This window comes from Haliotis rubra, unplaced genomic scaffold (genome assembly GCF_003918875.1).
Source record: "Haliotis rubra isolate DU_JTF1 unplaced genomic scaffold, ASM391887v1 Scf197, whole genome shotgun sequence".
Lineage (NCBI taxonomy): Eukaryota > Metazoa > Mollusca > Gastropoda > Lepetellida > Haliotidae > Haliotis > Haliotis rubra.
In genome coordinates, this window is record NW_025765969.1 from 1234595 (window position 1) to 1251819 (window position 17225).

A 17225-nucleotide genomic window follows, 5' to 3' on the forward strand; every position below is an offset into this window, starting at 1 on the left:
GTGTGAAAAGTGGAATTATTTCCTTGAGGATTTTGAAAAACTGTTCACAATCTCAGGGGAGAAGGCATTCTGTCGAAATATTTCATTTTCAACTTTCCCAACCACTATCCAACATTACATACTTAACAGAAAGCATCATTAGGCATTTGTTCCCATGGTGACCACAGAGGCAGCAACATATCCCGGTCTATCTCCAAGTGGTTGAGGGCAATTTGTCATAAATGAAAGCAAATGTCATCTGAAATTTGCTGAGAAAACAATATGTGAGTATTGTTTTATGCTGCTTACAGTAATACTCCAGCAATAGAAATGGGCTTCAAACATTGTACCCATGTGTACAACTAAACAACATGTGAAATAATGAACTGCATCTGTGAAAAAGCTGGAGGTTTAACATTTAAGGACGTCAACATCCCCATGGGCACCAGCTATGGTCCCCTTCTTCCGCATTGGTTTCTTTATACATATGAAGAGGAATTGCGACTTAGACTGGCAAAAACAAAATAATGTAATCAGTCCAAAACGTTCAACTCCAGGTTCAGGCACATCAATGATTTGATATCGTTCAGTAACCATCAAAAAAGCAAATTCCCTTCCGCCCAGCTGAACTACAAATAAAAGAGACCCCCTTGTCAGTTTCATATTTAGATCTGTGTATGGAGATTTTAGCGGCCTTCACATGGCAAACTAAAGTTTGACGACACATGTTATCAAACTCGAGTTTGAGAGTGTGAACATTCCAACAACTCGCCACCAATTTCAGAGTTGACAAATTGTTGTCGAGAAATAGGATCGGTCTCTATTCCACCAACTTTTCAATCAAACTTTCGGTGTTGTCAAATTCAAATTTGACGTGTGAAGAGTTGTCAAACTCATGTTGTTCAGAAATAACCAATCGCAGTCAACAATATTGTCATGTGACCACATCGATAGAAACATGGAGCTCAAAATGACACGAAAGTTTGACAACATGTGTTTGACTTTTTTAACGTGTTGTCAAACTTTAGTTTGCCGTGTGAAGGCCGCTTAAGAGTGACACTTTCCACAAGACTCTTCAAACAAGACATCAAAGAATGTCATACATCTTCAGTATTTGTTTGATCAAGGTTGAGTGGTGTACTCAAGGGCTCAGAATTGCTTTCAAGAATTGTATGGTAGACATATTCAAGACACTTTCAAATTTTTCAGGGTGGTAGGGTAGCCTAGTGGTTAAAGTGTTCGTCCATCACGCCAAAGACCCGGGTTTGATTCCCTACATGGGTACAATGTGTGAAGCCCATTTCTGGTGTCCCCCACCATGCTGGAATATTGCTAAAAGCGGCATAAAGCCATACTCACTCACTCCAAATTATTCAAATCATTGACAATCGGACACATTTCCAGTCTTTTTTTTCAGGTGAACATTTGACTTGGCTTTGCATGTGTTTGTGATGGGGGGCACTGGTGGGTGGGATATGTTCACCTATTCGTGTAATCACTTTTTAATACTGACTCATAAACACGTTTGTGATGTAGCCTTAGCAGGACTCCTCATGGACATGTACAGAGTTTTGCTTTTCTTTTATGTACAGCATCATCTTTGACTATTACTCCATGAATGTGATCATGTATGTCACCAAAGATTAGTAACCCTCCCCAAAATACATGCACTGAACCTTATTCGTATATTTTTAAGGTCAATGAGACACAATTTTGCTGGTCTGCAATTCAAGTTCGGTGAGAAGAGGTGAGGTGAGGTGAAATTGGGTTTAACGTCGCGCTGGAGAATATTTCGCTCACATGACGATGTGCATGCGTGTGTATGTGTAGGTGCGGCTGCTTGTACTAGCCCAGACTGTGCTAGGCCACTGAGATACCATGCCGGAGTGAAGCATGAATACCCCATTTAGACACATTATACTGACTCCGAGCCGACCAGTCTTTGTTGTACCCATTAATGCCGGGCGCCAGGCAGGACCAAAAAGCACCATATTTTAACGTCTGTTGGTATGACGCGGTCGGGGATCAAACCCGTGACCTTCCGCGCTCCGGGCGGACGCTCTAACCACTACACCACGGAGGCGGTCAATTCAAGTTCGGCAATTACACTATTAAATACACTAGGTCAAAGCTTTACTCAGGACTTGGCCAAGTCTGACACCAACACATACAGTTTGCAGATCTTTCACTGACAAGTAGCACTGGTTTTATGCCATTTTTAACAATATTACATCAATAACATTAGGTATTAATTTACCTGCATGTCTTCACAAGACAATCGAATGCACTGAACACAAGGCTTCCCCTAGCCCCCAATCTTTCAGTGATTGTGAGTGAGTGAGTATGGTTTTACGCCGATTTTAGCAATATTCCAGCAATACAACGGCGGGGGACACCAGAAATGGGTTTCACACATTGTACCCATGTGGGGAATTGAACCCAGGCCTTGGGCGTGATGAGCTAACGCTTTAACCACTAGGCCACCCCACCGCCCTTCAGTGATTGTGTACAGATGCAGATTCTTATGACAACACTTGATGAATCCTCATCATTGAATCTGCTGAAGACAACTTGCTTCCCCACGGCTCAAAATGTTTCAGTGACTGTGTACAGATGTAGATTATTAAGAGGAAGTACCGATAAATCCTCATCATTGAATCTGCTGAAGACAACTTGCTGCCCCAAAAATGTTTCAGTGACTCTGTACAGATGTAGATTATTAAGAGGAGGTACCGATAAATCCTCATCATTGAATCTGCTGAAGACAACTTGCTGCCCCAAAAATGTTTCAGTGACTCTGTACAGATGTAGATTATTAAGAGGAGGTACCGATAAATCCTCATCATTGAATCTGCTGAAGACAACTTGCTGCCCCAAAAATGTTTCAGTGACTGTGTACAGATGTAGATTATTAAGAGGAAGTACCGATAAATCCTCATCATTGAATTTGCTGAAGACAACTTGCTGCCCCAAAAATGTTTCAGTGACTGTGTACAGATGTAGATTATTAAGAGGAAGTACCGATAAATCCTCATCATTGAATCTGCTGAAGACAACTTGCTGCCCCAAAAATGTTTCAGTGACTCTGTACAGATGTAGATTATTAAGAGGAAGTACCGATAAATCCTCATCATTGAATTTGCTGAAGACAACTTGCTTCCCCACTGCTCAAAACGTTTCAGTGACTGTGTACAGATGTAGATTATTAAGAGGAAGTACCGATAAATCCTCATCACGACAGGCAGCACAAATGACCAATAAACACAACACAATTTGGAGATCACTATTCTTTTTAATACCCAGTCTGCATGTGATCAGCGGGTGATGACATTGTTAAACAAGAGACATACCAATATGTACAGCCAGTAACAGTGGCCAATACAACTCTGCAGATACAGCAAGCAACATGAAGTATTCCCTTACACAGATGATACATGACATGATTGAGTACATGCATGAAACTTGGAGTTGTTATTATGCCATGTGTTTTACACCAGAGCAAGAGTTCAGACATACATAGTTGCCTGTATAGTAAATATGTCATCAATATTAGGGCAGCCTATAAATGATCAAATCTGGCTGGACAAACTAGTGGATGATGTTATGAACATTACCAAACGGCATCGGGTCACCATGACACCTGATTGACAAGGTCACCCAGCTAGATATCCCAAAACATCGGCAACCTCTTACATCTTTCACAGGTTGAAACTAGATTCTGCCCCTCAGCGTCAGGTCACAATGACACCTTATCGACCAGGTCACCCAGCCAGAACATGATACATCTGCAACCTCTTACATCTTGCACAGGTTGAAACTAGATTCTGCCCCTTGGCGTCAGGTCACAATGACACCTTGGCGTCAGGTCACAATGACACCTTGGCGTCAGGTCACAATGACACCTGATCGACCAGGTCACCCAGCCAGAACATGATACATCTGCAACCTCTTACATCTTGCACAGGTTGAAACTAGATTCTGCCCCTTGGCGTCAGGTCACAATGACACCTGACCGACCAGGTCACAATGACACCTGACCGACCAGGTCACGATGACACCTGACCGACCAGGTCACGATGACACCTGATCGACCAGGTCATGATGACACCTGACCGACCAGGTCACGATGACACCTGATCGACCAGGTCACCCAGCCAGATAACCTGATACATCTGCAACCTCTTACATCTTGCACAGGTTGATGCTGGGTTTTACCTGGGAGCCAGTCATCAGGTTTTGTTGAGCCAATTCTCAATGCTGTAAGGACCATTGGCACAAGATGACCTACAATGTGGTCTACCTCCTCCACATAGTGCTATCCTCTGCAACGCAACATATGTTATATTTGGGATTACACTTTCTTAGTAAAGTACAAATTCTAGTACTTTTTTGGGTCGAGTCCCATCCGGGATTCGAACCCACAACCTCTAAACTGTGGAAGTCACGGTGGCTTAACGGGTCAGGTGGCTGACTTTGTGTGCTGGCGATTTGGTGTCGGACTCTGAGGGTGAGGGTTTGAATCACGGATGGGACACAACCCCCAAAAGTAATAGAATTTGTATTTTACTAAGAGCGAGTGAGCGAGTTTGGTTTTACGCCGCTTTTAGCAATATTCCAGCAATATCACGGCGGGGAACACCAGAAATGGGCTTAACAGATTGTACCCATGTGGGGAATCGAACCCGGGTCTTCGGCGTGACGAGTGAACGCTTAACCACTAGGCTACCCCACCGCCCCGTATTTTACTAAGAAAGTGTAATCCCAAATATAACATCTGTTGCATTTCTAAATGGCATTGTGTAATCATCCTCTGCAACAGTCTGATCCACATTCAGGACTTTATGACATTTGAAAAGAGCAGTAGGATCATCATAATTACACCTAACAAAAATCATACAAAAATACTGAAAGTTTACGCTATGTTGCCCCTAACTGACCTTCCCACTAACCTTCACTGACACAAGAACATATTATGCGAAGAATGAGCAGCAACGTGATCGTAATGCTGACTCGACTTCCTGTCACCTGTGACTCAAAACTACCATGTCTTTGGTGTTGTCAAGGAAACAAATGACTGATTATGTGAACATCTATGCATACCGAGGATGAATGTCAATGCTTTGAGTCAGTTGCGAGTGGAGCAATCTCTGCCTTATGTTCCTGATTCCCATGCTTGAACACTATTAATGGTTGAATCACTAAAATGTCATCAATCTACATTCAGCAAGCTCTACTTCAACCCCTGACCTAGACTGTGGATCAGCATCATCATCACAGTGTATTAAGCTCTCAAATTTTATTGCAGATCATCTTACTGAAATCTCTGCAACAAAGCTCGGTTATTTTGTTGTTTGACATTCTCAACAGCCTTCAAGCTATATGATGATGATATGTAAATAATGGAGCCTGGGCCAGACAATCCAGTGATTAACTGCATGAGCATCAATCTCAGCATTGTGGTATATGATGACACGTGTCAACCAAGTCAGTGACCCTGACCACCTGATCATGTTAGTCAAGCATGGGTTGCTCAAGATCATTTCTAACCAGAATCTTCACATGTTTAACACGCAAGCACAGGGGTGGAAATAACCCATTGCCCGACGTCAGAGTCCAGTGTTTTTTGCTATTGGGCAAGAAAATTTGTATATCACACTGTACCGGTGTCCAGTTGACTTTCCAATGTTAATTATGTTGTTTATTTAAAAAATCAGAAAAAAAAACGGTCGGAATAATGGAAAAATTATCAGGGCAATTGACTTTACATGTGCCACTGTACTGGAATACACTAGCAATTTTATAGTTCTTTCCATCCCTGAAACACTCACCCACGTCATGATATGGGCTCTCCTCATCATGATCCTGTTACTGACACCTCCATTATAAAACCGAATACTGAAACTGTGACATCAGATTTCAACGTGGAAATAAAACTGTACACCACTTTATGCAAGGTTATGATTATTTTTCCACATAAAAATAACTAAAATTAACACTGATTCCTCCAGCATTGGTGAACTTTCAAAGCCACAACACTTAACTCAAAACAATGATTCTTGCTGTGATTATTCATTCAGTCATGTTCTGCCCCAAACAGAGTTAAAAAAAAAAACCCACAAGGACAGTGGAAAGTATGAACCATTAGAAAACATAATGTCTTCCTTCAAGAAGTAACAAATCAGCAGTGGAAACATCTCAGAATTGAAAGAGAGTGCTCGGCTGAAAGAAGGACTTTTTACATGCTTCCTGAGGTAGCAGACATCTGAATATACACAGGACAACTCTTTTTGTGAGTAGTCAAGTTGTGAGGATATCGGAACACCTTCCCACAGACACAAGTGTACGTGACATTTTGATGCATGGCTTCTTTGTGAATCTTCTTGTTCCAGGGGTTAGTGAAGGTCTTGCCACAGTCTTCACACTGATACTTCTTCCAGGAAAGACTAGGGCCTCCTGAAGGTCCTCCTGAAGGTCCTCGAGCTCTGCCCAAGGGAAACAGTGGACTATTGCCCCCTGATCAAAGAGTTCACATACATACTTGAACCAGTAGCATGGCTCCTTGGGGTATAGCCACTTTCACCTTGGTTCATCATTACCAAGCCTGAAACCAACAAAAGGAAAGGTTTGGGAACTGTCAAATAAAAGTCCAACGTCAATTACAACTAGCGCTGGAGTGATTGATCGAATAATCGGGATATCAATCGATATCGACTTGCGTCAGTGATTATTGATGAGCTCGGGAAGCTGAATCAAATTAAACTTTAGAAATTATGTTTCTTATCATGTTTGTTAAATCAACACAAACAACTGATGCAGATTCCTGACTCGAAAAACTGCGATGTAAATCACATACTTTGTGTGTGTCTCAACAGGAGGTTTACTTGATTGTGCTGATCATGGTATTAATCAGTGCCTGTCCTGGTTGAATGTTATGATTGTGTGAGGTGAGGTGAGGTGAAATTGGGTTTAACGTTGTGATTGAGAATATTTCGCTCATATGACGACGTGCATGCGTGTGTATGTGTATGTGCGGCTGTTTGTACTAGCCCAGACTTAAGCTGGTTTTATAGTGTTAGCCCACTGAGATACCATGCCGCAGTGAAGCATGAATACACCACTCAGACACATCATACTGACTCTGAGTCGACCAGTGCTTGTTGTACCCATTAATGCAGAGCGCCAGGCGGGGACCAACAAGTACCATATTTTAACGTCTTTTGGTATGACGCGGTCGGGGATCGAACCCGCGACCTTCCGCTCTCCGGGCGGACGCTCTAACCACTACACCACGGAGGCGGTCTATGATTGTGTCCTGTTACTGTCCACGTGAGTTTAGTGGTGGGGTTCACATTGACAATCAATTATTGACTGATTACTGAGCTCTGATTAACGATCTGCATATTGTGAGCAATAAGCAGCACTAATCACAACACAGTACTATGTATTAGAACCTGATGCAGGCTTTGCATTTGACCGGATCTGATTCATTTGTCAGGTTTGTAAACCATTATAAACAGCGACTGATCCATCTCCTATGTAGAACATACTGATGTGTAAAATGCCTAAACTGATGCCCAATTTTCTGAAAATTTACAGCCCTGACACAGACACTAGACTCAGTTTAAATTGAAAAGGAACCCCAGTGAAACGAGAGACTTATTAGCATTATAGTAGGTGTGAGGTTGAATCGAAAATAATATTGTTCATGGAATGTTCAAAGCCCTGAAGCTCATACTGACAGTATCTTCATTTAATTGATGACATGCACAAAATATGTCCCATCAAAAGAATTTCCTGAAAACAATTATAATGATGATATTTTTCAAAGGAAACATCCCTTGCCTCAGTATGGCAATCAAAGCTGTCCTATCTGCATCAAATACAGACACACTCAGCAATACTCCATCTACTTGATGTCAGCCAGGCCAAGACAACCCAGTGAATAATATCACTGGGAGCAACCATCCCTCTGTCAGGTTATCATGACACCATCAACAAGCCTGACCATTTGGTGATGTGAGGTGAGGTGAGGTGAGGTGAGGTGAGGTGAGGTGAAATTGGGTTTAACATCGTGCTGGAGACTATTTCGCTCATATGACGATGTGCATGCGTGTGTATGTGTATGTGCGGCTGCTTGTACTAGCCCAGACTTAAGCTGGTTTTACAGTGCTAGCTAGCTCACTGAGATACCATGCCGCAGTGAAGCATGAATACCCCACTCAGACACATTATACTGACTCCAAGCCGACCAGTCCTTATTGTACCCATTAATGCAGAGCGCCAGGTGGGGACCAACAAGTACCGTATTTTAACGTCTTTTGGTATGATGCGGTCGGGGATCGAACCCGAGACCTTCCGCTCTCCGGGCGGACGCTTTAACCACTACACCACGGAGGCGGTCTGACCATTTGGTTGTCACCTTTGAAGTACAGCACACTGGTAGGTTGCCGGGGGGTAGTTTCAACCTGGACATCCCTTAAGGGCATAGAAATTTTGACACTTCATTTTGGCAGTCTGGTGCAGCTGAAGAATGTAAATATCTTTAGGATATGAACCAAAAATAAGACTAACCACAACAGTCCTCACTGATAATCCACTGTAAGAAGCTACATAGAGTTATTTCCCTTTGACCAACACACCAAGACTATCACGATCTTTTTCAGTTGGCAATATCATGCACACCACTTCTGACAGAATTGTTGAGATTTTCTGACAGGGTATCATACACGTCGTCTCAACCAAACCCAAAACTGGATCCAGCGTTTATTTGAAACACAGTTACAAATAACAATTTATCTTGAAACAAATAGTATAATTCAATTTTTAAATCCTGACACAAGAGCCATGTACCTTTATCAATTTAGGTTCTGATGGTCTCCCATTAACTTGAAAACACTACAATCCTTCTTGTGCCTCCGGATATTCCTCGGATATCGGTAGACCTTTCCACACACACAAGGATAGGTAACATTCATGTGGACCGCCTCGATATGATGTCGCTTTGTCTCCTGCGTGGTGAACGACTTGCCACACTGTTCACACTGCCAACAACGTCGCCTGTGGGATGAAACGTTCCCATCAAAGGCGATTGGGAGGAGCTGAGTGCTATGAGACATTGAAGTGAGTTTGGTTATGAGATCCCCCTGGACTGTACTGACCAGCTGAAGCTATTCCATAATCTGAAAACAAGAAAATGTGCTTTGTTGGTAAGGTTTTCAAAGACGCCTACGTCCGTTACATATTTGATTTATAACACACGCTAAAAAGTTTTTGTGCCTATTTCTTTAATTTTTAAATAAGCATTTAGCTGCATCAGCTGACCTCAACGAACCAGACAAAATAAAAATAAGCACCATCAAGGTGTGCTTTCACAGAACTAAAACTGTGCATCCAATCGCAAATCGGAACCTCTCAATTTCACAGTTATCCACTTAGGAGAAAATGTGATATTGGAGATCAGAATATGTTTAGTGGCTTTTCGCATTAATTACAACATGAATCAGTATTTTGATCTACCAGCACGCCTTAGTATCACCTCAAATTCAAGAGACAGAAAATGGTCATGAACCTAAAATTTCAACAGAAACGAAATAGGAAGCTGAACATTTCACCTCATGGCAAGAGCTGTATCACATTCTTAATCTGCTGGCAAGGATCCGGAAAGATGGGTCCTTGAATACTGGTAAGTTAACAATTGGTCGCTCAGCTGTCTAACTGTTCACCAACCATCGAGGACGGGCAGCTGACTATTGTACAGTTCATGGTGCACTTGGTGTCTCGGATTCGGCACAATGTTCATGGCAAGGCAATGGAGGCGGAATACTGCAGTTCTGGGCACAGCCAATAATAGGATCTGTCATTGGTAGGAACTTCAACACATTTGTGTCCAGAGGCTGCAGTACCTACTTTAGTGTTCATCACAAACACCTGTACCAGCTGACAGTAGGATTTAACAGGCAAGATGGGTACCAGAATATTGAAGTTCGTGGTACATTCAGACTTCACTCTCAACTTCACCACAATTGTAGTGTATTACCATCTGTCAAGAAACTGCAGCCACCTCTATAGTAATTCCTTAGCAAGATCATGGCATAGTAGACAGTAGGCTTTAACAGTTAACACAGCTACAACAGTATATCAATCAGAGTGAGTGAGTGAGTTTAGTTATACGCTGCACTCCGCAATATTCCAGCTATATGGCGGCGGTCTGTAAATAATTGAGTCTGGACCAGACAATCCAGGGATCAACAGCATGAGCATCGATCTACGCAATTGGGATACGATGACATGTGTCATCCCAGTCAGTGAGCCTGACCACCTGATCCCGTTAGTCGCCTCTTATGACAAGCATGGGTTACTGAAGATCAATTCTAACCCGGACCTTCACATGTGTATATCCATCAGAAAGATTGTCTCACAGTTGACAGTAAACAGTGAACACAGCGACAACAGTATGTTCATTAGCAAGATTGTCTCACAGTTGACAGTAAACAGTGAACACAGCGACAACAGTATGTTCATTAGCAAGATTGTCTCACAGTTGACAGTAAACAGTGAACACAGCGACAACAGTATGTTCATTAGCAAGATTGTCTCACAGTTGACAGTAAACAGTGAACACAGCGACAACAGTATGTTCATTAGCAAGATTGTCTCACAGTTGACAGTAAACAGTGAACACAGCGACAACAGTATGTTCATTAGCAGATTGTCTCACAGTTGACAGTAAACAGTGAACACAGCGACAACAGTATGTTCATTAGCAAGATCATGGCATGATGGCTATGGGCTAATCAGCAAATGAATATGGCTTGCTGAATACAGTCCAGAAAATGTTACCATCATTAACAGAGACACACAGCAGTTTCAGCTGTTACAAAGCAGGACATGTCAGCCAAACAGACTATAGTTAAGACACTGTATGAACAATTGCTCCACAGGAGACATTCATCAACAACAGATGACCAAATGTGCATTCTCCAACATCAACATGGTATAACTATCTGCAATCTCACATATAACTTCACAAAAAGATATAACATACAAATAAGGAGCTCTGTAATTACAACAAAACAAGGGGCAGTGGGGTAGTGTTTTTTTTGTTTTGTATTTTTTATTCATTTTTTTTTAGGTACAAAACCATAGTGGGGTAGTTTTAGTGGTTCAAGTATCTGCTTGTTATGTCGAGTTCCTGGCTCGTCACACAGAAGACCTGTGTTCGATACTAGGGCTGCGGAATATAACCGGTTCGGTTCAGACATGAAAACGATATGTATTGCGATACGCTGATCGAAAACCGGTATTTTGACATGTATTCGGAAAACGTCGTAACACTCGGAAATCTTCGGATATTTCCTTGTTTTATTTGTGCCAAATATTATTCACATTTTTATTCTATCATGATTAAACTTTGTTATTAAAGCGTAATCAAGCATAGTGATTTTGTTGTGTTTTTGCTCTATAAATCAAGCAGTAACTCGATTATATGTAGTTTTTTGTTTAAAAATACTTCATGCAATATATTGCAATACATATCGCAATACATGCTTTCACATCCCAATATATCGCAATATGAATATTCTCTGCAATACCCACCCCTATTCGATACCCCACTTGGGTCAAATGTGTGAAGCCCATTTCTGCAGTCCCTGCCATGATATTGCTGAAATATTGCAAACAGCAGCATAAAAACATACTTACTACAACAATACAGATTTCTCAAACAGTCTAAGGGGGAATACTATTGTCCTGAATTCAGCATGGACCCCTTGTCAATGAAACTGCTACCTGAATTACGAAAGTAGCGGTAACAAAAATAAGTGTAAACAAAGACCAGGACACTAAACATTGATCAGTACAACTCAGGTAAATGTTCTGTTCATATTTATCAATGATTTTCAGTGATTCATTCTTATAATTTCCAGTACTGTGCAGCTTATGGCCCATGGATTTAGTCAGATCAGTTAATCAAGACTAATTACTCTCCTGCACTGACATTTTATACTTTCAAAAACCCACACAAGTTTTCACCACACTAACAGATCAAAACAGATCAAGAATTTGAATAAGCTTATCAATGTAAAATTGGCTATGAAATGATTCGTTACACCAAGGTAACGTCTACTGAATTCAGTGAAAGTGTAACTTTATATTAAAGAACACTTGGTTTCCAACAGTGCTCAGTTGACTGACTGACTGACTGACTGACTGACTGAGTTTGGTTTTACGCCGCTTTTAGCAATATTCCAGCAACATCACGGCGGGGGACACCAGAAATGGGCTTCACACATTGTGCCCATGTGGGGATTCGAACCCGGGGTTTCGGTGTGACGAGCCAACGCTTTAACCATTAGGCTACCCCAGCCCCGTGCTCAGTTGAAAAGCATGTTGTTGATAAGATGGTATTGTTATACCCACGAAAAATACTTGAAAAGGAAACTTGAACTGACTTGCCATCTGTTTAAAGATATAGTGTGTATTAAAATGAGACAAAGCCTTGGCTAACTGCCAAAGGAAATCAGGCAACATCAATTATATATAAATACTGGAATTCAAGGGGAAATGTTCTCTCCATTGTGAGGATATTGTTGGCTCGAACTGCTTCAGAAGAACATATATATGGCATCTAGCAAGTTGTCAGATACCGGGATAAAGTTCCTTGCTTCTGGTGCTTTCAAGTCATCAAATCAACTTGTGCTAATATTCTAGATAGAATATTTTCAAGAATGCTGTTTATTGTCAGAAAGAGGCCTATGGCATCTAGCAAGTTGTCAGATACCGGGATAAAGTTCCTCGCTTCTGGTACTTTCAAGTCATCAAATCAACTTGTGCTAATATTCTACATAGAATATTTTCAAGAATGCTGTTTATTGTCAGAAAGAGGGCCTATGGCATCTAGCAAGTTGTCAGATACGGGATAAAGTTCCTCGCTTCTGGTACTTTCAAGTCATCAAATCAACTTGTGCTAATATTCTAGATAGAATATTTTCAAGAATGCTGTTTATTGTCAGAAAGAGGCCTATGGCATCTAGCAAGTTGTCAGATACGGGATAAAGTTCCTTGCTTCTGGTGCTTTCAAGTCATCAAATCAACTTGTGCTAATATTCTAGATAGAATATTTTCAAGAATGCTGTTTATTGTCAGAAAGAGGCCTATGGCATCTAGCAAGTTGTCAGATACGGGATAAAGTTCCTCGCTTCTGGTACTTTCAAGTCATCAAATCAACTTGTGCTAATATTCTACAGAGAATATTTTCAAGAATGCTGTTTATTGTCAGAAAGAGGCCTATGGCATCTAGCAAGTTGTCAGATACGGGATAAAGTTCCTCGCTTCTGGTACTTTCAAGTCATCAAATCAACTTGTGCTAATATTCTACATAGAATATTTTCAAGAATGCTGTTTATTGTCAGAAAGAGGCCTATGGCATCTAGCAAGTTGTCAGATACCGGGATAAAGTTCCTCGCTTCTGGTACTTTCAAGTCATCAAATCAACTTGTGCTAATATTCTACATAGAATATTTTCAAGAATGCTGTTTATTGTCAGAAAGAGGCCTATGGAGATACCCTCATTCATCTTGTTTGGGAAAGATGGAGATATACACTTGGTTCTGACCAGAGGTCTAATGAACACCAGCAAATGTTCTCACAGTGGTTGTTTATAAACTCTCAGCTTCCAGCCTTGATAATTTCACAACTTCGCAATGTTTACGATGAGAACGGAGGTTCTTGGGATACTTGTAAACATTCCCACACACGCACTTGCAGGTGATGTTCAAGTGCACAGCTTCAAAATGCTCCTTCTTGTTGCAGGAGTTGGTGAATGTTTTCCCGCACTCTTCGCACTGGTACTTGCGTCTGGAAGGAAAGCATTCCTCCAAAGCACCACCAGAGACTGCAGGCACACTAAAGCTGGACAAGATTTGATCTATTTCTGGCAAGGATGTGGCTAACCTAGGATCGTGACGAACAGCTGGGGTAAACACACGAACATCCTGTGAGGCCATTCCTGCAATCAAGAAAACGCATAAAATAATATAAGCTCCAAACATGTCGGCCATGTTGTATATGAATGTGCAGAGTGAAATGTGTCAGTTTTTGCTGAAAATGCAATTTAGTCTCTTCTTAAATCGGGGATTTCCCTGATGCGAAGAAAATGGAAGATGTATTTGAACACGTGGAGAATGAGCACATTTTCTGAAGTTTGATTTCCTTTGTCAAGATCTGATGTTGTGAGAAATATCGTGACCCTAGTATGGATAAATGCATCTTTCGCTGACACTAATGTCCTCTTTATTGTGCAGATGAAAGACATGTTAATTGTCCATGTTGACTATAAAATATGTAACATCAACTAACTTTTCTTGGACTGGTGACAATAATCAGATGAGCTGGCTCACAGATGTTCACGGTTACCGATGTTGTGAATGTCACCTCTTATGATGTTTCCATAGAAACAAAACATTGTCTTGACAACAATGCACCAAAATAATCAGAGTATTCACAATGACACATAGGGCTTTGGAGAACTGTAAATTCCTTAATTCATGAACAAAATTGTTATGATGACCCCCACAGCAACAGCAAGATCAAGAGCACAGGTGTACGCTCAACGGCAACAGCAAGATCAAGAGCCCAGGTGTACGCTCAACAGCAACAGTAAGATCAACAGCATAGGTGTACGCTCAACAGCAACATCAAGAGCACAGGTGTACGCTCAACAGCAACAGCAAGATCAAGAGCACAGGTGTACGCTCAACAGCAACAGTAAGATCAACAGCATAGGTGTACGCTTAACAGCAAACATCAAGAATAAATGTGAAATTTTAATGCGCCTTTTCCATGTACAAGGCACATGCTCAAAGTGTTAACACACTATTTATTACAACCGACATCTCTACTAGAAATAGAAATAGTCTTTTCGGTGATAAATCTTTAATTTGAGCATTCAGCTGCATGTGCAACAATCAGTGTCCCTGAAAACCGTCGTTGACCACATCACAATCTTTCTTGTGTCTCCGTAGGTTTCGAGGATATCGGTACACCTTCCCACAAACACATGAGTGAGTGACATTTTCATGCTGAGCTTCTATGTGATGTTTTTTGGTCTGAGGAGATGTGAAAGTCTTGCCACATTGTTCACATTGCCACCGTGATCTGGAGGCATAATACCCCTCCGACCCTCCCAGTGTTGGCTGGAAATAGCCACCTTCATAACCACGCACACTGGCAAGCACATCATGAAATTCTGAAACAGTTAGAAAATGGATGGTGTTACAGTCAACTTGGTGATTTGAGCTTACAATATATTTATACAGCCTTTCACAAACATAACATTTTTTTTGCACACACAACTAAAATTTGTCTCAGAGTACTTGAATCTTAGTATTTTCTCATTTCCTGCTCTTACTGCAATGCTGTAGCCACAAATGGAGTGAGGCTATATTTTCGACATCTCAGTTTGTCTCCTTTTAAATTTTAAGAGATGTTTGTTTTGATCAAAATAATAAATTTCAAGTGACAAAATATTGGACTGAACTGAAAGATTCAGTGCATGTTGTGCATTGTAGAGTTGCTTCCCTTCACATACCATACAAGTCCAGTCTTGCCATACTATACAAGTCCGCTGACTTGTTTGACACGTCATCGCATCCCAATTGCGTAGACCAATGTTTATGTGGCTGATCATGAGTGTGTTATTGCTTTTCAGTTACTAAGCAGGGGTGGAAATAACCCATTGCCCGACGTCCGAGTCCAGTGTTTTTTTCTGTCGGGCAAGCAAATTTGTATATCACTCTGTACCGGTGTCCAGTTGACTTTCCAATGTTAATTATGTTGTTTATTTATAAAATCAACAAGAAAAACGGCCAGTATAGTGGAAAAATTATCAGGGCAAGTGATTTTACATGTGTCACTGTACCGGAGTACACTATCAATTTTAAAGGTATTTCCACCCCTGCTAAGTAGTTCGGTTTCTCATGAGGTGTATAAAGTAGTTGTAGATCAATAGTTGCTTCTCCAGAGCCAGATTTCTTGAAATAATTCATTGTATTCTTCTTTGAATACCTATGGTAACTATAATCATTACTTCTTTCACTGTTGTCAGACAGCCATGACTGCCAGACTGTTGGTCCAAGGCCACCATTCTCGAGGTGAGGTGAGGTGAGGTGAAATTGGGTTTAATGTCGTGCTTGAGAATATTTGGCTCATATGACGACATGCATGCGTGTGTGTGTGTATGTGTGGCTGCTTGTACTAGTCCAGACAGAAACTGGTTTTATAGTGCTAGCACACTGAGATACCATGCTGTAGTGAAGCATGAATACCCCACTCAGACACATTATACTGACTCCAAGCCGACCAGTCCTTGATGTACCCATTAATGCCTAGCGCCAGGCAGGGACCAACAAGTACCATATTTTAACGTCTTTTGGTGTGACGCGGTCGGGGATCGAACCCGCAACCTTCCGCTCTCCGGGCGGAGGCTCTAACCACTACACCACAGAGGCGGTCGCCACCATTCTAGACAGGCAAGTTACATTAAACCCAGTATGTAGTTGTTCCATGAAAGCTACAGACCATTTTGATTTGATGAGCAATGTCTACCCTGTGTATGTGATGTCATGTGATATTTCTGCTTTCACTGCTGCCTGTCAGATATAGATGTGGTAACAAACTAACATTTTTCATTCTCGAAATTCTTGCAATTTTAATTAAGCACGAGTCGAGAATAAGCTGTGATATGACCAGTGGTGTCAAGTATCTGTATCTTGTCATGTCTTGTGAAATGTCGCTCACATAACTTGGCAGATTTCAGAAATATGGATACGCTCTTTGATTTGAAAAAATCAGATACACTCATTAAAGAGCATGGTATATGGCCACGTCTTCAGTAATGTAACCATCATGTGAAAGACACCAGCATGAGGACATCCCCTAGACAACCAAATGACTGGCAGTAGAAAGGGAAGCTAAGAGCAAGCCAACCATATTCAATCCGTCTGCTAGTAGAATTAATGAAAGTGTGAGTGTGTAAAAATTGAGATGTCCTTTTTCTGACATTTTGGGGTGCATTTCACAAAAACGGACTACTTAAATATCCATTAAGTCATCCCAATGATAAAAAGAAAGTCAAAGCAGGACAGAAATCTCAACCTGCCATGAATCCTGCCAGCAGATGCTTCATGTTTTGAATCTGATTAAGATGAAGCAGGCTCATGAGTTATCTCCCTTTGGCCAACTCTCAATGT

At 41.3% G+C, this 17225-nt stretch overlaps 1 protein-coding gene and 3 long non-coding RNA genes across 18 annotated transcripts in view; 1 reads left to right on the top strand and 3 right to left on the bottom strand.

Annotated features, from left to right (window-relative positions):
- LOC124275011 (zinc finger and SCAN domain-containing protein 21-like) overlaps positions 1 to 17225 on the bottom strand; it is a 126303-nt gene that overhangs the window by 37341 nt on the left and 71737 nt on the right. The window contains exon 2 of one of the 14 annotated variants that reach the window (XM_046710462.1): positions 13378 to 13984. The exons of 12 other annotated variants lie outside the window; for them this stretch is intronic. In XM_046710462.1, coding sequence (XP_046566418.1) covers positions 13635 to 13984 — 350 coding nt within the window. In that variant the 3' untranslated portion in view covers positions 13378 to 13634. Of the gene's footprint in view, positions 1 to 13377; positions 13985 to 14788; positions 15224 to 17225 lie in introns of those variants that run through there. One more of the 14 variants, XM_046710488.1, reaches the window with a different exon arrangement.
- LOC124275017 lies at positions 3252 to 4617 on the bottom strand. 2 transcript variants are annotated; one of them, XR_006898179.1, is made up of 2 exons: positions 4113 to 4617; positions 3252 to 3987 (listed from the first exon to the last, which is right to left on the bottom strand). It is a non-coding gene; the product is annotated as an uncharacterized LOC124275017 (long non-coding RNA). The 2 variants fall into 2 exon arrangements; XR_006898180.1 differs by having other exon boundaries at positions 4088 to 4617.
- LOC124275015 lies at positions 3523 to 4074 on the top strand. Its single transcript, XR_006898177.1, has 3 exons — positions 3523 to 3631; positions 3869 to 3893; positions 3975 to 4074. It is a non-coding gene; the product is annotated as an uncharacterized LOC124275015 (long non-coding RNA).
- LOC124275016 lies at positions 5702 to 10187 on the bottom strand. The gene is made up of 3 exons (XR_006898178.1): positions 9591 to 10187; positions 8830 to 9158; positions 5702 to 6580 (listed from the first exon to the last, which is right to left on the bottom strand). It is a non-coding gene; the product is annotated as an uncharacterized LOC124275016 (long non-coding RNA).